Genomic DNA, 26837 nt, shown 5'->3' with positions numbered 1-26837 from the left:
TCTGATTCCTTATAAGGCAACTCTGTAAGTTGAATAAACTACCAAGCCAATGGCCTTCACCATATATTGTGTTCATGAGTTCTACACACTGAATTATGGATTGTGTGAAGACATACTTTTCTCAGAAGCTGGATTATTTGTGGATACTTTTCACATGTTGAGTGTAATATGCCTCCAAAAGATTACATTCAAACATTAGATTCAGTGTCCTGAATCTGCGGGGAATCAGTTACAGCAGGTAATCTCTGATTCTGAGGTCCAGAGTTACATAAGACAGAAAGACAAAAATGGATCATTGACTGAAGCTGGATTCTTCATTCCTTCTGCTCTGAAGCCACAGAACAAGCAAGAGTGGTGGAAGGATTGTTTCTAAAAAGAAGTAACTGTCCTATAGCTGCCAGTTTTCCAACCCAAAGCAGAATCCAGACTTGGTCTATCCCTTAGCTGTCAGCTTTTCATGGCAGGTTGATGATAATATAGAAAGGTGGTGCCTTGATACTGGTCAAAACATAATATTAGTGTCATCTGAACACCTCCCCCCCAGTGATTAAAATGTTTCCAGGCATATCTAGAACATCTAATCAGAAAATCTTTCTACATCTGCTTGACCATTTATTACTATGGGATGTCATGATGGGTTTCAATGATCAGTTATCACACAGGCCCCAACCCTGTCAAAGAGATGGTATGCCAGAAATCAAAGCTATTCATTTGGGGAAAGTATTACTTAAAGCATTCCGCAAGATTTCATCATAATACCACAAAGTATACAAGGAACCAGGGATGGTCCAAGATGTGAAGGTAACTCCCAGGTAACTCAACCACCTTGGGGAATGGAATGAGGCCCATTTTTTTTGGCAATGTCATGTATGCCAATGAAACCAATGGTATGCTTATTCCCCAATCTTTGCCCATGACGTTTGGCGTCTTAAAGCACCTGTGGGATGTAACACAATCGTCATATTCAGTTGCGAAAGTGTGAGACCAATGCAATCCTAAACATTGTGGTAAACAATGACTTTACAATAATCTGAAGGTTTGCACAGATAGAAGATTTGAAATTGACATTTAATTATTGGGGCATATCGCTGCAGAGGTGTCACATGTGTGGCAGAGACAGTATAAAAAGGCCTCCGCATGATGCACTCCCAACAGCATCTTCCACCAGCTTCACTCTCATCTTCTCCTTGGAGAGTCAGGTAAGGTGCATTTGGATCCAATGGTATCACTGGTTTTCAGTCAGGATTGTTATGAAGCTTAGGCTATTTCTGAAATTCCTCATTAACTCCTTGATAGGAAGGTCCAGAAAGGCAGACAAACTGCCCTGAATGATTGCTCTGTCTTTCCGCAGAAATATGCAAGCACAAGGGAGGGTTGGGTGAATTCTAGGACATGTTCTCCATTTTCTGTGGTACACCAGTGAAACTAAAAAGCAAACCCATCTACAAGATCTGCCAGTTCCTCAACTAGAAGGTGAAATAGAAATACTTTGCCAGCTGCAGAAGAGTCATCATGGCCAATTCAAAGCAAATTAGGAAGGATCCCCTCCGGGGCAGAACAACACACAATTATGGGAAAAACTACTCTTACAAACAGAACTTGGCAGAAAGGTGGAGCAGTGCTACGATGCCCGAAGATATTTATTAGTTACATTTAAACCTCAGCTGTCTTCTGTCGTAGAACTCAAGGCAGAATGGAAATATCTGCTAGAAAGGAATATAAGCTGGGACCAATATGTGCTTTTCCCGCAAAATGGTTTTTGCTGTAATACAAATTGTTCGAGAAGGAGAGGGAATTGCTTTGCTCTACGTTTTTATTTAGTGATCATCTCTACCCACCACTCTGTCATCAGCTCCTTGATATAAAGATCCAGAAAAGCAGAGAAACTTACCTGAAAGACAGATCTATCTTCCTGCAAAAATATACAAACACAAGGGAGTGTTGAGTCATGGCTAATTCAAAGTGGTTCCTCAATAATCAAAGCAATATAGGAAGAATCCCCTTGAAGGCAGAACACACAATTATGGAAAACACTTCTCTTAGAAAGAATGACAAACAAAACTTGGCAGAAAGGTGGAGCAGCTCTAAGAAGTACAAAATTATTTTTTACAATTAAACCTCACCTTTCTTCCATTGTAGAATTTAAGGCAGGATAGAAAGGTGTCCGAGAAAGGAATGTAACCTGGAACCAATATAGTTTAAACCAAATGGATTTGAAACCAATATAGTTTAAAATCAGTTTGCAGGCCCCATTTAGTGTTGTGTTAAAAGTCTGCTTTCAGCCACCAGGTCTATGTGAAATTTTAAATTTCGAAATTGCTTTTGTTCTGATATCAATTGTGTTAGAGAAGAGGAGGGGGTGACTTTGCACTGCATTGTTCTTTAATGATCATCTTCACCGGCCAACATCTCCGTGTTGTTTTCAGATTCCTTTCTGTCATTTCAAAATGGCTCTTTGTGACATCAACCGTTGCAACACTGACCTCTGCGGGATCAGCACATCTTGTGTCTCCCAAGTCCCACCTTCGGAAGTGATGGTGCAGCCTGCCCCGTTTACTGTGACCATGCCAGGGCCCATTCTCTCCGCCAGTACCGAACCGGTGGCTGTGGCACAATACACTCCATATGCTGCTGGATTTGGGGGTTACCCTTATGGGGGTTATGGAGGCTATGGAATGTATGGAGGTTATGGAATGTATGGAGGTTATGGAGGATACGGATGGGGTTCTGGCTTCGGTTATGGGAGAAGATACCGTTACGGTTCATCATTCCCCTATTGTTACCCTGGTTATTCTCGAAGATACAGCTATTGTGGGCCATGCTAAGTGGTTAACGTTTCCAGGAGAATGAAGAAATGAAGACAGAGATCCCTGACTATTGTTTTTCTTCTGGGCATGAATTTCAGAAATGGTGAGAACCACTTGCCTCCTCAGAAGCCTATGGGGGTGGGAGGTCCTCACAGTTTCTGAGAGGTGGGTCCAAATATCTCACTCTTTCCCTTAAAACGAGGGTTTACATCTTCAGTGTCCTTGCTTCATATTTTTTCTAGCTTTATGGAATCCTACATTTGTTACCACCCTCTTGGACTTACGTTGGGAGGATAACATCTCAAAAAAAAAAGTCCTTCCTTCACTTTTTATCTTGCACAGTATTCTTTAGAAAACTGTTCTCTGTTTTATTCTATGCTGTCTTAATAAAACTGAACATTTGCATCTTACAGTCTGCCTCATGGATTTTTGTTGTAGTTTTGGCCATTTTTCATATGGCTGCTAGATTTTTTACCATTCTCTTTGTCCAGGGAGCTCACCTCCATCCCTATGGGCCATGGTTTTCTGTGTTCCTCTTCTCCCCACTCTTTATCCTTACACGCTGCATGCCAGTGTGGATCAAAAAATGGCACAGCGTCATCCAGTGAGATGCATCTAGAAAGCTGAACTTTCCCAGTTAAAAACTCTGTTTGCCACTTCATTCTTGCTTTGTCCAGTTATGTTCCATTGCACTGTAAGCTTCACCAAGAGATGTAGCATCAGGAAAGATTTTATAAACCAAACAGCCAATGTTGGGATCACCATATCTTAAGGATAAGATTGGATAAGATTTAAATCTTTCCTTCCAGGCTTTTAATCCCCTTCTTAGGGTCTGAAGGGGATGGTGTTACCCAAATGGCTCCCTGTGTCTATCCTCTGGCCCCATGAGGAAAACTTATCCCAGAATTTTTGCAGCCAAATTTGTAACATGGTTCCAGAGACGTGATTGTGAGTAAATGCAGGTAGACAGGATTTAACTGAAATGAACTAAATTAAAATGTTTATTTACAGAGCAATGAGAAATGAAGTAAATGAAATGATATGGGTGCACACCCACGCCACATTACAGTAAATCCTAACACCTAATACATCCTAATGAAAACTATCCTAACCAGGGGTCATTTCCTAGAAAAAGAATGGCAGGAACTCATTAGCGCAACTCATTAGCATATCTCATTAGCATATGCCACACCCCCTGACATCAACGGAAGTGTGTCAGAAGACAACATCCACCCCTCAGGCCCCTTTCCCCAAAAATCTCCAGGTATTTCCTTAAAGCAGAATGAACTCAAAGCAGCTTACCCTCCTCTAGGGAGCCAGCCCTGCTTGCTTACACTCCCTCTCTTTCACAAGTCACAAATGAAAATAAAGCAGCAGAATGAATTCAAAGCAGCTTACCCTCCTTTGGAGTCCAGCCCCACCCAGCTTGCACTCACTCGCATGCTCGCTCACTTGATTGATCACTCGCTTGCTCACTCGCTCGCTCACTCACTCACTCACTCACTCACTCACTCACTCACTCACTCGCTCATTTTCTCTCTCTTTCCTTCTCTCTCATGAGTCACAAATGAAAATAAAGCAGCAGAGCGGAATGAATTCTAAGCAGCTTATGTTCCTTTGGGCCCAGCCCCACTCAGCTTGCACTCACTCACTCATTTTCTCTCTCTCTCCCGAGTCACAAATGAAAATAAAGCAGCAGAGCCTACTACTAAAGACGAGGACACCCAGGAGGAAAAGAAATCACGTGGGTGGGGCCAAAACCCACATGACCTCTTTTCAGATCTACCGGAACACCGTTCCGGCACATTCCGCCTCCAAATGAGCCCTGATCCTAACAATGCAAAAGGAGGTAGATGTGAAAACTATACAGGTTTGTTCTGAAGTGGATGGCCCAAAAAGTCTGATGCAAGGAGTGAGAAAACAAGGTTGGGTTGGTGATGGAGAGGTTTGTTTCTTCCAAGGTTCCTGCACTGACATGCATGGCAACAAGGAGAAATCCCAGGAAAAAATGCTGCTGCTGTGAAGTATTATGATTTCAGTGGAGGGGTGCATTTATACTGAATAGCTGTACATTGTGGGGGAAACAGGTTGTTAAGTGAGAATGCTTCACTTGTGTCTTTTTTCAGGATTGGATTGCAACTAGAAACATCAAACTTACTTGTAGGTGCAGCTTGCTGGAAAGAGGTAAGAGAAAGGGAGGGGGTTGATATTACAGGATAGTAGAGGTGACAGATAGAGACAGAATGGTAGAGTGATATGGATTTGATTGGGATTGGGTCCTGGCTAGAGGTGGGCATGAACCAGGAACATGTCCGTTCGTTTCGGTTTGTGGTTCATCACGTTTCACGAACCGTGAACTGCCATGAACTTGCCCAGTTTGCGAGCCTGTTCATTTGGTTCATTGATTTGTCACTTCCAGGGATTCAGAAGGTCTGCAGAAAGCCCATCCCCCCGTTGCCTAGGTAACAGATTGATCAGCGCCAGGCTGTCTGCAGTGATGAACCAAAATATGAAACATATGAAGTGCTCTAAAAATCACAGCAGTTCATCACGATTTGTCAGAAATGAGCTCCGACCAACCACCAGCTCGCAAATCAAAAAATGGCCTCGTTTGTAACAAACTTTGGTTTGTCTTCCATCTAAGACCACCACTTTTGGAGGGGGCTGCCCTCGGCCATCTACAATAATGTCCACAATATGGTTACAGATGATCAGAGAGTTACACATCAATTTACTAATAATGCAGTATAGCTTCAGCATATTGTGGCACAAGCAATGTAACAAACAGACAACCATGGCATGGCTGTACACAAACATGACAGTCCATTTAGAAGGCTTTATAGGCTAAGACCAAAACCTTGAATCTGTTCTGGAACTCCATGGGTAGATCCTTGTTTGTACTGAGGACAAAAGAAAGTCAAACACTTGAGACTCAGCTGTTTATTTTGGATGGGGGAATCAGTTTGAGATGTCCATAAAAGTGCTCTTTTCCAGGCACAACATGTTATTTGATGTCCAATGTCCTTTGAAATGCAAGGACATGCTGTTCCCAGATTGCTGACTTTCCTCTAGCCTCTCTTCCTGTCATTTTGAGTGCAGTCTTTGAGTCCAAAACTCGGGAGACTCCAAGTCAAGAAATGAAATAACACAGTTTAATGAGGGCTGCACTGGGAAACTCAGGTACTACATTGGGGTACTGCCCCCAAAGCCTTAGCTGTTGGCTACAATTGAGTTAAATCTCAGTGTGAGAAGATAGTGCCTGTGAAGAGAAGCCATTTCCATTTTCTCAGGAATCCTCCCTTTATCCTTCTCCCTTTTTCTGAGGTTTAGCGCCACTCTCTTATCCCAGCTTGTTCTTCCAGTCTCATTATCTTTCTCTTTCTGTGGTAGAGAGTGGCAGAGTGGTAGGCAGACACCAATAAAGGCAACATATATTTGGGCAAACAGACAGGAAAGAGAGTTATGATCCTATACTGAGGCATTTGTTACTAAGAGATTTAAAAATCACTGATCTCCGTCACACTCTCCCAAGTCCCATCTTTGATCCCTCGAGCTCTGCTTTCTGAGCTTCTTGAGAACAGAGAGTCATCAAGCCCAATGCATCCTCCCCCCCAAAAACCACAAAAGTTTTTCATTACATTACAGGCTACGACATCAGAGACAACACCTCTGTTTATGCAATCCCAACCAGATGGCAAAACCAGAACTATTATTGAGCACATGGCAGGTTGCTGTGGCTAGTGTACTGTTAGTAAGTCACATTGTGGGATTCACAAATCAGATCTGATTGGGACAGCTCCACACTATGACAGCTCCTTACTATTCCAGATTGTTATTCAAGGTGTACTGTGGGTGCTCAACATCTTTCACCAATATTGCATGCCTTATTTGGAGTCAATGCGCAAATCCACAAGATGCGTCACCAAATTTATATATTTTATTTCTTATTTATTTCATTTTACTTCTATTCCGCCCTCCCCACGAATGGGCTCAAGGCAGATCACATCATTTAAAACAATAAAGACATTATAAAAATTCAGCACAGTTATCATAGCAAAAATATAAGATATAATGTCTTTCAAGACAGCAGCAGTCAATGCTAAGCTAATTTAAAAACAGGATTAAAAAACAGGATGGTGGACAAACCTGATGGGAATTTCACTGAAAGCCATAAAACTGAGCCCTAATGGTTCTCCAATAAACCCATAAATCTTTGTGTAGCCCAGGCAAATCCGAACTTGTCAGATCTTGAAGCTACAATATCGAAGAGCAAATCCAAGAGGGGGTGGTCCCCTCTTGAAACTAAGCAGGGTTAGCCTTGGTTGGTAATTGGATGGGAGACCTCCGAAGAAGACGAGGGTTGCAGAGGCAGCCAATGGCAAACCACCTCTGCTTGCAACACACTGCTACCCAAATAAGGAACAGTAATGTTGTACATCACATTGCTGTGTGTTCTGTTCTGGTTGCTCTAGCAAAATTTCTAAAATAAATAATTTGTACAATTGCAGGCGGACACGGAATAAAAGAAAGCTTGCATAAATACATGAACTGGGAAACATTCATTGCCTATGTAATTGTCCCTTCACATTAGACATATTGTTTGACCACTTTGGGCAGTTCTCCTGCTACTGTAACCCAACGTTTACCTTTGGGATAGCAAGAGAACAGCAGAGGGTCCGACATCTGGGCAAACAACCCGGTATGATGTTAGCGAGTCAGCTGATGCACTAGAAACTCTGTGGTCATACCCTCCTTCCCATTTTCTCCTCTTATCTTTCTTTGTGGATTTGTTTTACATCCCCTTTACACCATGTAGAAAATAGGCCCCTTGGAAACCAGACTCTGGCACCAGAGAATTCTGAAGTCTCCCCGCCCAACAACCTCCTCATATGATTAGGGGAAAATAGAGGGGAATCAAAAACACACTAGCTGTATGCATTGTTTATCTAAGCTTATCTTGTTTTTCCTTGTAGCAGCTAATTGTCCTTAGGGGCTTGGAGGGAGAGAATTAAGGGCAATTAGCCAAGAGATAAGATAAAGTGTGTGCTGTCTGTTTTGATTTATGTGCAGTATCTCTTTAATGCACGTGCCTTTGAAGCTGTAAATACTACCACTTAATTATTTTTGTTACTCTTATACCTCTAAAAGGTTTAGAGCATCTTACATATGATTCCCAAAATGTCTTCCCTCCCAGGTAGCTTCTACAAATTTGCTTCAGGCAGCAATATGAATGGCAGTCCCCCCTCACCCCATTCTGTTCTGTAATTTCTCTGTTTTTCATCTTATTCTGTCTTTTACTCTTGAGTTCCCATTTTTCCTAGGAGAATTTCATTACCCCTGGAATTGTAGCATGCGATTGGGTATTGTTTCATTTTATGAGTAAAAACCACTGTCAAAGAATGGTCTTAATTTATTTTATTTATTTACGTCATTTATAGTCCGCCTTTCTCACTGAGACTCAAGGTGGATTATGCAGTATGAGATTAATACAATCAGTATCAAGTAAGTACATTCCAATACAATACCATAAGGTAAGCATATACAAGTTTAAAGACATAGCATTAGCAAGGATCCAAGACATAGTAGAGATGTGTGGTTTTGCCAGCCTGCTCTTGGTGACTCTTAAAAGATTTCCATAGGCTGAGCTCTGGAAAATGATATCATTGATGCTATGACATCATTTCCTGTTCAAAATCTGAAAGTGATATAAGCCCCCCTTCCCATAAGGCTTTAGGATTCCTAGACTGTCACAGAGGAGGTCTGTGACATTATTTATGGGGTTTTGCCCAGAAATGATGTCACAACATTGTGATAACATTTCCCCTCTCCTCTTTTCATCCTGCCACCAAATTGATTGGTAATGAGCACAACAAGGGAAAACCCCCGGATAGTAAGGACTGCAAACAACAAGTCCTGGAATACACAACAAACCAACAGTTCACTTTTTCTCTTTTTTCTTGGCACATTTGGATTTCTCTTCAGCTTGGACTGGGGTCACCGCCCTTCTAATATTGTGACTCTCCGTTTGTATATTGCTGAGTCCCCATTGTGGGTTTTCACGGCATTCCCTATGGACATTGTTATCATTTCATAACGACTTGGACAGAAGAAACAGGAGATCTTATTGTATTTATTGCATATTGTATTTATTCATTTGCACTTTGCACCTTTGCACTAATACAGTGTTTATAAGAAAAAAGAGAAAAAGTGAACTGTTGGTTTATTGTGTATTCCCGGACTTGTTGTGTGCACCAAATTGATTGGTGGCAAGCACTTGGGTGCCACCTCGCTTCTGGAAACCGTATCTTAATGTGATTCTAAGTATGATTCATCTTTATCCTGTTTTGTAAAGCACTGTGATTTTGATCTTAAAGGTATATTCTGGTAACGACAGCTGTTTTCTCTGGAATGAAGAGCCTACTAATAAAAAAAGGTCAATAGCATCCTATCTCATACATCCCTTGTGTGATATCATTGCTCTTCTTTTTTCCAGTGTGAATTGGCGATGTGGGAGTGTGGGGACACACACAAAGGAAATGAAAAGTATAACAAATGACACATTCACAGGACTCCCTTCCAATTTTGGAGATTAAAACAATTGGAACAGCAGAGAATGCCTACTGCATCAGTTCCATTTTGGAATCCATTGTGACAAAATCCAGAAGTCAGTTGCCAGGAGACAGTTAAGAACAGTATAGTTAGACGCATTAGGGCGTGTTTGTTTTGTTTATTTACCAACCTTTCCTAATCTCTTTATTTTACAAGTTGGAACACTAATAAACCTTTATAATAAAGTTCTTTATTATTCTGCCTGGGTCCTCACACCTCATTTGGTCACTTAATAAATCAAACCTACTGGGATAGAGTAATCAGAAGGAGTCACTTGGGTGCTCTGGGCCCTTCCAAGGGAACCTCTACCAGAGTGGTAGCAGTCTATATAGAGAGTTTCCCTGGGCCTCATCCAGCTGTGACAATGCTCCATGCCCATTCAAAGCCTTTGCGGGCACATGGAGGTAGGAACACCCTTGGGACTCTTCCTTCCCTCCCCAGGCTCTATTTCCAAATCTCCAGGAATGTCTTAATCCATAGTTGGCAACCATAATTGGATATTGCTTGCAGTAGCTTGGCTGAGCCACTGGGGGAAAAAAACTGAAGTCGGGCAGCTTGAGATGCAGAATGGAAATGAATGACTTCTGGGAGAGGAAAGCATTGAGCAATTTTAACAAGAGGTGTAACTGCTCCTTCAGTTGATAATTGCATACAACTTTGCATATGCTAATCTTAGCAAGTTATTAATCCCTTTGAAGTTTTTTGTACTAAGAAAGGCACACAACCACCGCCTGCATAAGTGCTGTTATCTTTTTTTTACAGGCTACTTAACTAAAGGAGGACATGATTCCTTTTGTTGCTCATGCTCTAGTCTGGACAAAGGTAGAACACCCCCAAGGAGTTTCCAGAAGCTAAATGCCACAATGAAAAACAGATGTTGAAATTTCATAACTGTTTGTTGCTGGGGCAGGATCTGAAAACTGTAAGATACGTAGATTGCAGTTATCTCCTGAGAGCTGCCAGGTATCAGACGTTGACTTGAAATTTCAGGATTTTACATTTTTTTTCTTAGAACACATTTCCAGGATAAGGAGTTAAGTTTCAAAGTTGGAGTGGGCAATCAAGGGGGAGGTGGTGGGCTCTTCTTTGGAGGTTTTTAAACAGAGGGTAGATGCTGATTCTGTAAACCTAGGCAGATCGTAAGAGGGAGATCACAGAGGGTTACATCAGTGCTTAGTTGTCATGGCCCCTTCTTACATGTCCAGGGTAAGGCTCATGGCCACCTTGGGGTCAGGTTGCAATTTCCCCAGGCCAATTTGGCTAGGGATCCTGACAGTGTTTTGCCATCTTCTGGGCATGGAGCAGGGGTCACTGGGGGCATGGCGGAAGGGGGGAGATAGTTGTGAATTTCCTGCATTGTGCAGGGGGTTGGACTAGATGACCCTGAAGGTCCCTTCCAACCCTATGCTTCTATGATTCTATGCTTATCTTGAGAGCTTGTACATTAATCTCCACCACACATACAACAGCTCTTCCTGTCTTAGATCCTTCTTCTGCCTGGTCATGTTCCATGCCTTCAGCAGGTGCTGCTAGATTTTTAATTTTTTTTAATTTACTTCATTTATTCTCCACTTTTCTCCCCAATTAGGACTCAAAGTGGCTCACATCGATCTCCTCTCCCCCACTTTATCTTCATGACAACCTTATGAGATCAGTTAGGCTGAGAGTGTGTGACTGGCCCAAGTGGGGATTGAAAGTAATTTCTGGGGAGTGGAAGATGCTGCTTCTATCCCTCCAGAGTCCACTTTCAATCTACTACTTCCACTTTATATCCTAGGCTCCTCTTGGCGTTGCTGGGGAACTAACAGCAGACAAAATTCAGGTGGTTCTGGTTTCCCAGGGGGCAGGATGTACCAAATCATGTAGTTTGTTTTCATATATTCTGAGGTGCTGTGATGTGGGCAAGGAGGGATAATTTTCTGGATACCTCTGGTGGCTTTTGGCAGCCCTGATGCCTCTCACTGAGGGTGGAACCACCCAAGATGCACAAGCATGTGTCAGATCCCACAAGGATCCCTGGGAAATGTAGTCTTTAAAAAAAACCAGCTACTCAATGTGATTCTCAGCTGGGGAGAATCACAACTGGAGGGACTTCCTCTTTTATACACACACTCTCTTTCTCTCTTTTAAAAATTCTCTGGGAGCTCAGGATGGGGGTTGGGGTGGGTGGGGAACAATGTAACAAGCAGCAGGAAAAAAAAGATGAAGTGTTTTGCAAGTGAGAGAGAAACCCAGTCCCTCCTATTCTTCTTCTCCCGGCAGGGAATTTCAGTGTGGAATCCCGCCCCCCCCCAACTCTGAGCTCCTGAAGGAAAACCAAAGTGAGCGCATTTTTGAAAGAGAGATGCTCTCCAGACAAGCAGCTGTTCTTCGTTAGAAAATCCTCTCCGCTCAGTTTTCCTCCAAGAGCTTGGAGAGAGGGGAGGGTCAGAGCCAAGCTACAAGTGACAAATTGCACTTGCCTGGCAAGTGAACAGACTCACGTGTATTTCTTCCTATTCACTTGCCATTCACTTGCTCTCCACTTGATCAAATGGAGCGCAAGTGAATGGCAAGTGAACAGGGAGGAATACATGTGAGTCTGTTCACTTGCCAGGCAAGTGTAATTCATCACTTGTAGCTTGGCTCTAAGACTACCACTCCCAGGGAAGCGTGAATGATCCAACCCGTGCTCTTCATTGTAGTTATTATGTGAAGTGACCCAGTTTTTATGTGGAGTGACCCAGACTGGTAACCCTATACACAGGGATGTAGGATAAGGGTTTTAAAAAGAATAGTCAGCTATTTGAATTGGGACTGGAAGCCCATAAGTATCTAATTCAGTTGACACAACACTGGAATTATAATATCCAAGCAGCTGACCCTGAAGAGGGACACTGCTGCCACATTTTGTACCAACTGGAACTTCCAAGGCATCTTCAAAGGCAGACTCGTGTACAGTATGTTACTACAATTTCATTTGCAGTTTTCATTTTTTTTCATTTTAAATTCAAAATTATCTAGCCCTGTTCCAGTCCGTGGACCTTATTGTTGACTAAAATCACCATTGTGTCTCACTTAAAGGGAAATTTTGATGCCAGTCTAGTGGTACCAACTAGGCCAAAAGGTTTGAGGAATTTTGAAGGAAGCAGAAATGGTTCCAATTGGACTAATTTCTCCATTTCCTCAAATCTTGTTGCTCTGTCTTTTGGGGCACAAAGATGTGTTGAGCTTCAAATGTCGGAGGCATGGATTTTTTTTTATATCGAGACAGAGTCTTTCAGTTAAGGCATATATTTCAGGTGCTTTCAAAAGGAAGAAATTTGGTTGCCTGGGAACTCTGAGGGCCAAGCTACAAGTGACAAATGACACTTGAACAGCAAGTGGGTTGAGTGGAATGCAACTGAACAGGGAGAAATACACTTGCCGTTCAAGTGTCATTTGTCACTTGTAGCTTCGCCCTAAGTGTGCATTAATCAAGGTGCTTTTGTGTGCCCCCACCCAAGAAAATTCTCATACCCATGACCATGGGTATGACCCAGGATAATAGCAATGGTTCTCAGAATCCCCCCTCACAATGTAGACTTCTCTGGAAATTCAATCTAGAGGTAAGGAAGGGCCACCAGCTGGTCTGAGTCATTTTTGTCATCCAATGAGAGCTCAATTTTTGACCTATTCCCCAATGGGATCTCAAATCCAAAATTTCGCCAATCTCAATGTAACCCAAATTTCACCAGTGGACAGCAAGATCCTGAAGTTTTGGCCCAGAGATCCTAGTTCTGCACCAATTCCATCCAATAGCATCAGGTTAGGAACTATGTGCCCTGACCTGAATATCCCAGGTGAGCCTGATCTCATCAGATCTCAGAAGCTAAGGAGGGTCAGTCTTGGTTAGTAGAACTGGTTAGAGGACCACACTCAAAGAGTGGTGGTCAACGGCATTTCATCAGATTCAAGGGAGGTGTCCAGTGGGGTGCCACAGGGCTCGGTTTTGGGCCCGGTACTTTTCAGTATTTTTATCAATGATCTGGATGAAGGAGTGGAAGGGCTGCTCATTAAATTTGCTGATGATACCAAATTGGGAGGGGTAGCAAACACCCAAGAAGATAGAATTAAAATTCAACAAGGCCTGAATACTCTGGAGAAGTGGGCAGCTGTGAATAGGATGCAATTCAACAAAAACAAGTGCACAGTATTACATCTGGGCCACAAAAATGGGAAGCACAAATACTGGATGGGGGATACACTTCTGGGCAGTAGTATATGTGAAAGGCATCTTGGGGTAAGAGTGGACTGTAAACTAAATATGAGCAGTCAGTGTGATGCGGTGGCAAAAAAGGCTAATTCAATCTTGGGTTGTATCAAAGGGGCCATAGCATCAAAATCGCAGGAGGTCATAGCCCCTCTCTATACTGCCTTGGTCAGGCTACACCTGGAGTATTGTGTGCAGTTCTGAAGGCCTCACTTCAAAAGGATGTGGCCAAAATCGAGAGGGTGCAGAGGAGAGCAACAAGGATGATCAGGGGTCTGGAGACTAAGCCCTACAATGAAAGGCTAAGGGCCTTGGGAATGTTTAGTTTGGAGAAGAGGAGGTTGAGGGGGGACATGATTGCTCTCTTTAAATATTTGAAAGGCTGTCATTTGGAGGAGGGCAAGGAGCTGTTCCAGTTGGCAGCAGCGGGTAGGACGCGAAACAATGGGCTTAAATTACATGCACAAAGGTACCGGCTGTATATTAGGAAAAACTTTTTCACGGTCAGAGTAGTTCAAAAGTGGAATCACCTGCCTAGGGAGGTGGTGAGCTCCCCTTCACTTGCAGTTTTCAAGAAGAGGCCTTGACCATAGGAACAGTGTATACACTAGACTCAAAGCAATTTTCCTTAGGCCAGTTTAGCTAAGGATCCTGATGATGTTTTACCATTTTCCGGGCATGGAAGAGGTTACTGGGTGTGTGTGGGCAGGAGGTAGTTGTAAGTTACTTGGATTGTGCAGAGGGTTGGACTAGATGACCCTGGAAATCCCTTCCAACCCTATGATTCTATGATACCCTACCATGAAATCCACGTTCTGTACTAACACAGAGAAAACACTTTTCACATGTCTGTCCTGACTCAGGGACCAATTTGGATAACAATTCCTATTGTGGACCCACAGAAACCAACCGTGCTGGTTGTTGAATTATTATTTATTTAGAAAATGTCTATGCCACCTCTTCAAAGAACCTACTCAAGGTGGCTTTCAAAAGAAAACAATTAAAAATCAGATTGTGTCATAGGTGTCACCTGCCACACACAATGCATTTAGATATGCATGTTAACCTAAGTTATAATCTATATTCTTATAATGATAGCATCTAGTAACTCTCCTCTCAAAAAAAAAAAAGAAGAGAAAAGAAAAGAAAAGCCTCTAGGACAGACTAACAAAAAATAGGCCAAAGATAATGTGCAGACTGTTCATCTTGAGATTCTTGACATATTTGGAGGATAATTCCTATAGGAGAAGTATCCCTAGATTCTCTTGGATTTATACGGAATCTGTACCAAAACGTACCATGATGAGAGAACCATCTTGAGCCGAAGAATCAGATATGCATCTGTGTAACTTTATGGATATACAAGGGAAGTACAGTTTATTATATACATAAAATGTATATCCAAAATTCCAAATGTCCATTGTGTGAATTGGGAATGTTAGTAATAGAAAATAGATCTGTGTAACTTTATGGATATACAAGGGAAGTACAGTTTATTATATACATAAAATGCATATCCAAAATTCCAAATGTCCATTGTGTGAATTGGGAATGTTAGTAATAGAAAATAGATAAACATGTGGGGAAAAGAGAAGAAAATAGCCTTCCTTCTCTAATTTAATACTTGCTTCAGTGACAAACAAAGTGGCTTATATTATGACAATATAACATCAAGCTGTCTCTGCTCTGCAAATGACTTTCATTGTATAACATGTTTCTTACGTTATAGTGAGATTGCTCAGGGTTAAAGAGTGCTGCGAATGAGGTAAGCCACAATTTATGGTGCTGCCAGTGGAGTTTAATTTTTTTTATTTTTACTTGTAGTAGCTAATTAGGAACTTTATGATCAAAAATGGGTGTTACGGAGCTGAGAAACCATATAAACATACCGCACAAGCCAAGACCTCACCTACAAATTCTCTTCAATCTACATTTGCCACCTCAGAGATCCAGGTAACTGTTCATTTCATTCGTTTGCTGTTTTCAAGTTTGGTTGAAAGAGGAGGGTTTAATTACGAACATAAAATGTGGCCTTATATTAACTAAAATCCATGATTCATATGCCCTTGTTTGTACTATCTACCCTTACTAGACACAGCTCTCCACATGAAGATGCCAGAGAAAGAAGCTGGAGACTTCTGCATGTACTATATGTTACCTACGGTTGCCAGCCCTGGGTTTGAAATTCCTGGAGATTTGGGGGGTGGACCTTGGGGAGAGCAGGGACTAGGTGCGGGAGGGACCTCAGCGGGGTATAATGCCACAGAGTCCATCAGCCAAAGAGCCATTTCATCCAAGGGAATTGATCTCTGTAGTCAAATCAGTTGTAATATCCAGTACCCATCCAGAGGTTGGTAACCCTACTACAGCACATTAAATACTTTTGTTTGCTTTTTATAGGAAAGAAAGAAAGCTTAAAAAGACCTCTTATTTTTTTGTTTTGCTTTAATCTGTAGCATAGATGGGAAAGTGATGGCTTACAGTTCCAGGGTAGGCCCTCAAAGTGATTCGCTTTGGCCCTTAATGGCACTTCTAAATGTATATGAATATTTGAACATTTGTCATGTAGAAGAAAATGAAATTCGCCCATGCTTGGTTTTGTTTTCTGAAGTTGAAGAGACAAAGGATCTCCATCACAATGGATCAATAACCAGAGGGATTGTCAGGCGGAAACAGTGAGATTTCAAAAGGACTTCTTTGCACAGTGCATAGTGAACTTCTTAGAACTCTTAGGGGCTGATGTTGGCCATTGTTAAAGAGCAGTAGACAAATTTATGAGACAAGGAGTGGTGCATCAATAGTTCTTAACCAGGAGTGTTAAATTGATACTCTGTTTTAACGAAAGCTGTTTTTTTTTTTTTTAAGAAAACCAAGAGATTTATTTTAAATTTAATTGTGCGTGGAAACAGGAAGGAACAGCAGCCATTAACCTTTATTAAATAAGCAATGTATTTCAGGGGATTGGTGCAAATACTACCAGTGGCGAGGACAGTGCTTTAAACTTTGCTCCTCAGAAACAACAGCTGGCTTGTGATTTAACACAGAGTGGGTGATGAGGATAATCACGGATCCACGGAGCTCTCAACAAAACAATAAAGTCAGGCTGTAGCTACAGCTTGCAGTACAAATCGGCAGAGCAGGCAGCATTATTTCTGTTGACAGAAAATGAGGTCACTCGAGGTCATAATAATCCTGTGGACTTGAAAGGGATGTTGAACTCCAGGGTCATGTGCGTAAAAAGAATTCCAGTCTCTCGCACTCTCCAGTCATCCAAAAGAGGATGTTAGAGTGGTTCTCCCTCCTTCTCCTGCTTCAGCCTTTTGGAAAGATGCTCACCAATAACTGTCAGAGGGCTGGCTTTGTACAAGGGGTTAGACAGCATTTTGTGAAATTGTGCCACGTCGTCCTCTAGAACTTTACGCTTCTGGGCTGATTTCATCTGAGTGAAGTTTGTCACCATCTTCTTCACCTGGATTTTAGGCTGTTTGCAGAACTTGCTGATGGTTACCAGGTCTGAGAGCTCAGGCAAAGCTTCCATCAATGGATTCATATCTCCGACGACTGGGGTAGCTTTTCTCTTCATTTCTGCTTTTTGTAGTTTTTTGGCTAGCTTAATATCTTCTATTTTCTGCAGCCACCTCTCCTTGCGCAACTTCATTTTCTCCTTCTTAGACAAAGGAACCTTTTCTTCTTCACCTTTTACGGCTGAAACAATGCTTCTTGAATCTGCATCCAACTTTTTTACCAGAGTTTTTGGGTCAATCTTCACCCCAGCAAAGATGTTTGAGGGCAAAAACGCCTGGACCTTATCGGGAGATGCGTGCGGAGTAACGACTCTCTCCTCCGCGGCTGCCTGACCAAAGCCCTTGGGCAGCTTCGGCGCCACCAAATGCAGCTGAGGCCGCTTCACCACTTTGCCCACCATAGCAACGGCAAGCCGACCCAACCCCGGTTCCCCACCCACCCCCAACGAAAGCTGTTTGGCAGTTTTCAGGGTTGTAATTCTGTTCTAGTTGCCTTCCTTGGGCAAAATTTATAGAGCAGTGTTCTGAAACTTGTCCTTTCTAGGACACCTTACATTAGTTAACACTGAGTTGGATTCAACCAACTTTTCTGTTGGTGAAAAAGAACATAAGAACATAAGAACATAAGCAAAGCCATGTTGGATCAGGCCAGTGGCCCATCCAGTCCAACATTCTGTCACACACAGTGGCTAGAAATCCAGTGCCATCTAAAGGACTGTTAGTGAGGCCAGGACACCAGAAGCCCTCCCACTGCCTTCCTTCCAGCATCAAGACAACAGAGCACCACCTCCCCACAAAGAGAATACCATCTATCTCCTGTGGCTAATAGCCACTGATGGACCTCTGCTCCATATATTTGTCCAGTCCCCTCTTGAAGCTGGCAATGCTTGTAGCTGCCACCACCTCCTGTGGCAACGAATTCCATGTGTTTATCACCCTTTGTGTAAAGTAGTATTTTCTTCTATCTGTTCTAACCCGACTGCTCAATAATTTCATAGAGCGCCCACGAGTTCTTGTATTGTGAGAAAGGGAGAAAAACACATCTTTCTCTACCTTCTCTAACCCGTGCATTATCTTGTAAACCTCTATCATGTCTCCCCTCAGTCGTCTTTTCTCCAGGCTAAAGAGCCCCAAGCGCCTCAATCTTTCCTCATAGGGAAAGTGTTCCAACCCTTTAATCATTTTAGTTGCCCTTCTCTGTACTTTTTCCAGTGCTATGATATCTTTTTTAAGGTGTGGCGACCAGAACTGTACACAGTACTCCAAATGAGGCCTCACCATCGATTTATACAGAGGCATTATGATACCGGCTGATTTGTTTTCAACCCCTTTCCTAATAACCCCTAGCATAGCATTAGCTTTTTTTATGGCAGTCGCACACTGTGCTGACGTTTTTAGTGAGTTTTTAGTGAGGAAGGAAGGAAGAGTTCACATTAACTGCCAACAAAGCCTGTGCCTGGAATAATGGGATCTGCATGTACAAAAGCCTTGGGGGATGGAAATGGTAGTAGGGAGGAAAATTAAGTGAGGTCGAGCTGGCTGAATACAGCACACCATCTCCAAAGCACAGCCACTTAACACTTACAATTTTCATTCTCTAAACAAAAAAAGCATCTTGAGCATAGAACAATCCCAGAAAGAAAAACCAATTTTGCAGTTCCATGTTATGTTTTTTTTCCCTTGCCTCATATTGTGGAGACTGGGCAAAGAAATTCCCCATTCCCCCCTCCAGAAAATACTGCCCTGCTCTCTTTTCACAAAAAAGTTGGCCTGGTAAGATTATACAAAACTGCTGAGAGTTTTGAAATACGCTAATTTCACAATCACAATCACAATCACAATCATAACAACATTCAATTTATATACCACCCTTCAGGACAACTTAATACCCAGTCAGAGTGGTTTACAAAGTATGTTATTATTATCCTCCTGACAATCACCCTGTGAGGTGGGCAGGGCTGAGAGAGCTCTGAGAAACTGTGACTGACCCAAAGTCACCCAGGGGGCTTCAAGTGGAGAAGAAGGGAATCAGACTTGGTTCTCCAGAATTGAGTCCTGCTGCTCTTAACCAACAGCAAACATTTGTGTAAGCTTTTTGATGAGGGAAGGGGCATGGTATAGCTCGATCTCATCAGATCTTGAAGGCTAAGCAGGGTGAGCACTTGACGACTTTGGTGGATGGGCGACCACCAAGGAAGATTCTGTAGAGGAAGGAGATGACAAACCATATCTGCTCCTCATTTGCCTTGAAACCCCCTGCTAGGGTCGCCATAAGTTGACTGTGATTTGATTGCATATACAAACATGAGCTTTTTGACAAAAGTGTTAAGTAATAGTTTGCCCCTGCACACCAGTTGCTAGGAGCATATTGGCAGAGAAGGCTTTTGCCTGCTTACTGCACTCAAGGGTGTCAGGCTATGCATGACAGGCTATGGCAGACAGATCCCTGTACCATTGCAACAAGAAATCCAGGCTCTTGGTTAAATAGCTTCATTCAGAAATCAAATCATTTCCATAGATATGTCCATAGGGTTACTCAGAAGCAAGGTAAGCATCTGAGCAGTAAAAGCAAAATTGACAAGAATAGTACCATGTGGGAAAATCCGTCCTCTCAACATACATGGCTGCTCCTTCCCCCTTCCAACAGTAAACAGGATGTTTGGCATGAACTTGTCCTGAGAACATCTCCCTTATTTGTACTATCAAGTCGAGACAATGAGAAAGCAAGAGACGAAAGTCGAGACATAGCAGTGCATGGGAGTGAGCAGTCTAAAAGGTCATGAGCACTGAAAGTTTCTACAGTCCGTTAGATAAAGCACCTGCAATAAGTCTGGGAAAGAAACAGCTATGGCATTGGCAATATGACATCAAGTTACAGCATGAAACATTGATTCAGAACAACAGGTCAGCATTAACATTGGCATGGATGGGGCTCAGACATGACAAAGGACTTCCTGAAGGCTGGCTACTGTTGAAATTGGGACTTACTAGACCCATGGACTGATCCAACAATGCTTACACAATTACTTCCTATACATGAATGCTACATTACTCTTTGGGTATTGTATGCCACATCCTGTCTCAAATGTTATTCCTTTCAGAAACTTACCTCCCTCTCCTCAACCGCAATATTGGTACAATACATGCCTACAATATCAGCTGTTGTAATTTTGCAAGAAAATAATGTATATGAAGCCTTTGAACATGCAAAGTATTCGTATTCGTATTCGTATTCGTATTCGTATTCGTATTCGTATTCGTATTCGTATTCGTATTCGTATTCGTATTCGTATTCGTATTCGTATTCGTATTCGTATTCGTAAATGGCTCACATGGCTCTACTGCCTCTGTAGAGCCATGTGAGACCCAATTTAGTATTGTGAAGGACAATTTTATTTGACAAAATATAGTCCTGGTCTCCAGACCACTGTCTGGAGAACACGGCAGCTCATGAGAATCTAGAAGGCAGTGATCCCCAGTTTAGATTATACAAGATGCAGTAACAGGCCTGCCACTGAAAATGGAATCCCTGAGCATTGCTCTCTCTTTCCTGCAATCTCTAATGAAACTAACCACATGAATACATGAAGCTGCCTCATACTGAATCGCCATTTGTTACTTGAAGTGGTCTCCTTGCATAAATATGATGTATGGGGGGGAATTAGCTTGCAAGGAAGACGGCTACATGAGAGGCGGTAACTGGGATCGAATCATCTGTGTCTATGGGGTCCCAATTCCCCAATAAGCCAAGTGGGTCTGGTGTTCAAATCCAACAATAATTTTTATTAAAGACACAGAACGTCATCCACATCAACTACTGGGGGAAAATAATCACACACACACGGAGAAAGAGTCCAAGGAAATATAGCCAGAGGTGTGGGAATAGAGCAAGAGGGAGTAATTATATCTACCTATCCTGGAGCAGGGGGTCCAGTCCATGTTGAGGAGAGAAGGAGAAGAGCGTCAAATGGCCAGCATCCTTGGCAAGGCAAGAGGCTTAGGGCAAATCTCAAGGTAATAGCACTTGTGGATTGGGAAATGCATTCAAACTTGTTCAGAGGAAGAGAGACTTAGGGAAGGAACCCTAAGGGAGAAGCCAGGAAGCTTGCACGATTTGAATGGGGTTAGGACCCTACCTTTATAGGAAAACCATACCCCGAGGTGGAGGAGAGTCCTCCTGGCAGTTAGGACAAAGAGTCCAAAGGTCAGTTCCTGGGTGTAACAAAAGGCTTGAATACTTTTGATTGATAGCTGCCAGGGTGTGTATACAAATATAAAACTAGTTCTAGCGCTGCACAAAAAGGACAGTTTTCCTGATGAAGTACACTGGAGCTAGGTTAAGTGTTTTTAGGGAGGGGATACAATGTGCCAGGAACGACTGTACATGCTTACGAATGCCATTTGATCAACTCCTCAATCACGGATAGGAAATCTCATCACGGAAGGAGGGAAAAGAATGTGCTAAGTGGGGGTGACACTACGAGTCCTTTATTGCTCTGGTCATGGGTGAGGCCAGGGAGATAGCAAGTCCAATCGATGCTTAATCACCCCGCATTCCTTTGCGGCATTCCATTCATGCCATGTCTCCCGGGTGGGATTCAGTAACTGCTACAGGTCCTCTGCTGGCCAAACCGCAGCCATTTTATTCCAGAAGCCAGAACATTTCAATATTACCAGAAGCCATAAATATGAAGCTGCTATAAAAATGTTGGAGGCTGGGCTGACAGCTTACACATTGGTCCATCAAGAATAGCATTGTCTACTCAGACAGTCAGAGGCTCACCAGGGTCTCAGGTGGTGGTCTTTCGCATCACCTATTATCTGATCATTTAAACTGGAAATGCTGGGGATGGAACCTGTGACCTTCTGCATGCTAACCAGATGCTCTACCACTGAGCTGCAGGCCCACTATCACATGAAATTATATCATCATGCTGTGGTTTTGCTCCCCTCCCCCACTTCCCAATGATGTGCAGAGGGAGAAGGGAAATCCACAGCCAGAAGCCATCAAGCGATGTGGCCGAGTGTGGGAATAGATGAAAGTTGCCATCAAATTTGTCCTGAAGCAAAGGGGCAAAGTCTTGTGGCATGCTATGGAAAGAAAAATGTGTAGCATGTTCTTCTGGTTTGCGTCCTAACTTTTTGAAAAAAGGGTACCAGGCAGCTTGCCCCCTACTTTTCAACCCATGTCCTAATGACAGTGATCCATGCAACGGTCACTTTATACAGGGCTTCCCTTGAGTCCGACCTGAAAATTACAGCAGGTCCACAATGCTGCTGCACATGTCGATGGGTATGCCATACAGGATACACGTTACTTCAATATTGCAGCAGCTACACTGGCTTCCTGTGGAATTCTGGATCAGGTTCAAGATTTGGGATTTAACCTATAAACGGACTTGGACCAGCAGACCTGGAGAAGGGGTCCAGTCCATGGAGGAAGAGAGTAGCTTCGAACGCCAGCATCCTCAGCCAAGAAAGCAAGAAGCGTAGGGAAGTGACCCTAAAGGAGAAGCCAGGAAGCTTGCACGATTTGAATGAGGCCAGGGCTCAACCTTTATAGGTAAAATGTGCCATGAAGTGGAGGAGAGTCCTCCTAGCAGTTAGGACAAAGACTCCAATGGTTAGTTCCTGGGTTTGACAAAAGGTTTGATTGCTTTGATTGATGGCTGCCAGGGTGGGTGGATGCAGATGCAAAACTAGCCCCAGTACTGCACAAAAGGGACAGTTTTCCTGATGAATACACCAGAGCTGGGTTAAGTGTTTTTAGGGAGGGGATACAATGTGCCAGGAATGACTGTACATGCTTATGAATGCCATTTGATCAGCTCCTCATCGAAATCTCATCATGGAAGGAGGGACAGGCCATAAATTACCTGCCAACATCTTCTCCACACTGTGAGACTCAGGGCCAAGCTACAAGAGACGAATGACACTTGAACGGAAAGTGTATTTCTCCCTGTTCACTTGCCCTCCACTCGATCCACTTGCCGTTCAAGTGTCATTCGTCACTTGTAGCTTGGCCCTTAGAGATCTCTGTCTTTTGGTGCTCCACCTCTGAAGATGCCAGTCACAGCTGCTGGCGAAACGTCAGGAACTACAATGCCAAGACCACGGCGATACAGCCCGGAAAATCCACAACAACCACTGTTATTAGGCATTGGTTATATTGTGGTCAGTGAGCTTTGAACAATTATCAAGATCTATGATATTGATTGGGATTTTCTTGCACTTTGCACTTTCACTGATATATTAAATTTATACTTTATATACCGTGGTCTCTTAGGACTGTGTCTCTGAACAGGGTCCTCCGTGTATATTTGCATTTTCCTCAGGCCAGTTTGGTGTTTTCCCTGATGGTGTTTTCCCATCTTCTGGGCAAGGAGCAATGGTCATTGGGTGGTGTGTGTTTGGGGGAAGGGGAGGTAGTTGTGAATTTCCTGCACTGTGCAGGGGTTGGACTAGATGAGCCTGGAGGTACCTTCCAACCCTATGATTCTATAATTCGATGATTAGTGAGGACTACAGATGAGTACGTCTCCAAAAGCACGTAGGCGGTCGCTGACAGGAACAGGATACTAGATGAGATGAAACCTCAGTCTGATCTGCCTCTTCTTAACATAAACTTACAAAACAAGAATCAACTTGTTTTTTTATGTTGCATACCACGCCCATGTGAATTTCTGGTGCCAAGTAACACTACATAGGACTACTACAGGCTGGAAGCAGGGACGGTTTATCTTTTGGCCAGATGGCAATATTTGCCCCATATTTTTGGTTCTGGAGTAAACATACTGGTGCTGCTTTTGCAAGCCAACCACAAAAAGAGCAAAATTATTATGAGGAGATAAGGTGACCACGTAGGTTAAGACCAGAAGTGCCCAAACGTTTATTTTAAAAATATGTTCAGGGCATTTTGGATTCTCCATACAATTCCAGTGGCTTCAAGAAGTGGGCAGATTTGAGTAAGATGCAATTTAATAAGGGCAAGTGCTGGTTTCTGCACCTCGGTAACAAAAATGCAAAGCATGTATACTGGGTGAGGGATACACTCCTGGGTAGCAGTGTGTGTGAACAAGATCTTGGCATATAGATGGATGGGAAACTAAATATGAGAACTCAGTGTGATGCAGCAGCAAAAAAGGTAAACACAGTCTTAGGGTGTCTCAACAAAGGCATAACATTCGAATCGCAGGATGTCATTGTCCCACTATATACCACGTTGGTCAGCGTCAACTGGAGTATTGTGCGCAGTTCTGGAGGCCTCACTTCAAAAAGGATGCAGACCAGTTGGTACAGGTGCAGAGGTGAGCAACCAGTATGATCAGGAGCCTGGACAATAAGCCCTGTGAGGAAAGGTGGAAGGACTTGGGAATGTCCAGTTTGGGGAAGAGGAGTTTGCGGGGAGACACGAAAGGCTTTCACTTAGGGGAGGGAAAGGAGCTGCTCCTGTTGGCAACAGAGGATACAACTCGAAACAATGGGTTTAAACTACAGAAGGGAAGGTACCAGCTGGACGTTTGGAAAAACTTCTTCATGTTAAAAGTAATTCAACAGTGGAATTGAATGCCTAGGGGTATGGTGGATTCCCCCTATCTGCACTTTTCAAAGAGCTGCTGGACGAATACTTGTCAGGAATGCTTTAGGATTTCCTGCATTGGGCACGGTGTTGGATTCGATCGTCCGTACGTCCCCTTCCAACGCTATGATTCTAAGGAACTCGGGAACATACAGAAAATGTGCAGCTAAAATGATCACATGACATGGCCTCCTACTGAGTGAATTGGTCTAACAGGTTCAGCTTTGTCTAGTCTGACTGGCAACTCTTCTCCAGTCTCGGGTAGATGCAAGTCCAGTAGCATCTTAAAGACCAACAAGATTTTCAGGGTATATGCTTTGGAGAGTCAAAGCTTCCCTTTTCAGATACCAAGGTCTCAGGTATAGGTCTATCACACCACCTGCTCCCTTTAATAAGAGACTCCAGGGACTGAACCTGGGATCTTTGGAACGCAAAGCAGATGCTTTACCACTGAGCCATGGCCCTTCCATCTACACTGTATTTATCCTTGTATATTATCTGTTACATATTATCCATTACATATTATGTAACGGGGTATTTGTGAATTTCCTGCATTGTGCAGGGGGTTGGATTAGATGACCCCAGAAGTCCCAACCCTATGATTCTATGAGTTAATGATTCTATCTGTTGCTTTAAATGTGTACTCCTATGTACTACCTGTACTTCATGTTGTCTAATGTCAGACCTAGAACTGATTATGTTCTGTTTCAGTATTTCTTCTGGTCTGTATTGGATTCTTGCTAATGCTGTGTGTTTAAAAACTTATATCTGTCTACCCTATGGCATTGTTTATGGAAATGTCCTTGATACTGATTGTACCAATCTCATACTGTGTAATCTGCTTTGAGTCTCAGTGAGAATGGTGATGATATACATGCATGCATACATACATACATACATACATACATACATACATACATACATACATAAACTGCACATGTTCTTGTGTATCAAAGGACACAGTACCTTCATTTTCCTCCAGCTGATTTTAATTCCCTTTCATAATCGTTTTCTCCAATTTTGATTGCCCTAGGTGATATGGGATGTATCAGTCCAGTCTGGTTCCATTTCTAGCTGCTTCCCATTTGCTTCTGGGCCCAATTCAAGGTGCTGATGTTGACCTTTATAGCCCTATACAGCTTAGGGCCAACACACCTGAAGGGCCACCTTCTTCTATATGAATCTACCTGACTATTCTAGTCACCTTCAGAACCCCTTCTGTGGGCACTCTGGTTGTCTGAGGCTGGATGGATGGCAACTAGAGGTGGGCATGAACTGGAAAAAATGGTGTTTTGTTGTGGTTCATGGTTCATCACTTTTCACGAACCACGGACCATGAACTGGCATGAAATTGCCCGGTTCATGAACTGGTTTGTTAGGTTCATACATATGTCACTTCCAGGGAAGCAGAAGGTCTGCAGAAAGCCCATCCCCCTTGTTGCCTAGGAAACTGATTGATTGGTGCCAGGCTATCTGCAGTGACGAACCAAAAAAAGAACCAAATGAACCAGCCTAAAAATCATAGCGGTTCGTCATGGTTTGTCAAAAATTCGCCCCAATGAATCATTGGTTCATGAACCAAAAAAATGGCCCAGTTTATGATGAACTTTGGTTTGTAATTTGGTTAGTGCCCATCTCTAGTGGCAATCCAAGAAAAGGCCTTCTTGGTCATGCTGCTGAAAGTTTCCAACTTCCTCCCCAGGGAGATTCATCTGTCTGCTGCTCAGTGTCTTCTGCCAGTGGGTGGAGAACTTATTTTTTTGTTTGGGGATCCCTTACTGTTATTAGTCATCCTCTCTATGAATGTGCCTATGTGTTTATGTAGATTCATATGTAATATAAACACTGTTTTAATGTTTGATTCGCTCGCCACCTTGGGGTTCCTGATTTGGATGGAAAGGAGACATAGCAATATTTTAAACAAACAAGCACACACACACTATCCCCATCCTTGCGGCATAACTGTTCTGCTCAACAGGCAATTGTTCAAATTGACAATTAAATCATTCTTCAACCATATACATCAGTCTAAAATAAATGCTGTTTTAATAAAATCCTACCCTTTGTTGTTCTTATAAGTAAACCCT

At 42.8% G+C, this 26837-nt stretch overlaps 1 protein-coding gene across 1 annotated transcript; it reads right to left on the bottom strand.

Moving 5' to 3' along the window:
* Positions 1 to 16601: 16601 nt before the first annotated feature.
* On the bottom strand, positions 16602 to 17592 carry LOC129334663 (ribosome biogenesis protein SLX9 homolog). The gene has a single exon (XM_054986912.1). The coding sequence runs from the start codon at positions 17570 to 17572 to the stop codon at positions 16931 to 16933; it is 642 nt and encodes a 213-aa protein (XP_054842887.1). The 5' UTR covers positions 17573 to 17592; the 3' UTR covers positions 16602 to 16930.
* Positions 17593 to 26837: the final 9245 nt, after the last annotated feature.

The sequence above is a fragment of the Eublepharis macularius genome, chromosome 1 (genome assembly GCF_028583425.1).
Source record: "Eublepharis macularius isolate TG4126 chromosome 1, MPM_Emac_v1.0, whole genome shotgun sequence".
NCBI lineage: Eukaryota > Metazoa > Chordata > Lepidosauria > Squamata > Eublepharidae > Eublepharis > Eublepharis macularius.
The sequence above is the reverse complement of the archived record's forward strand: the minus strand, read 5'-3'. Positions and strand labels throughout refer to the sequence as shown.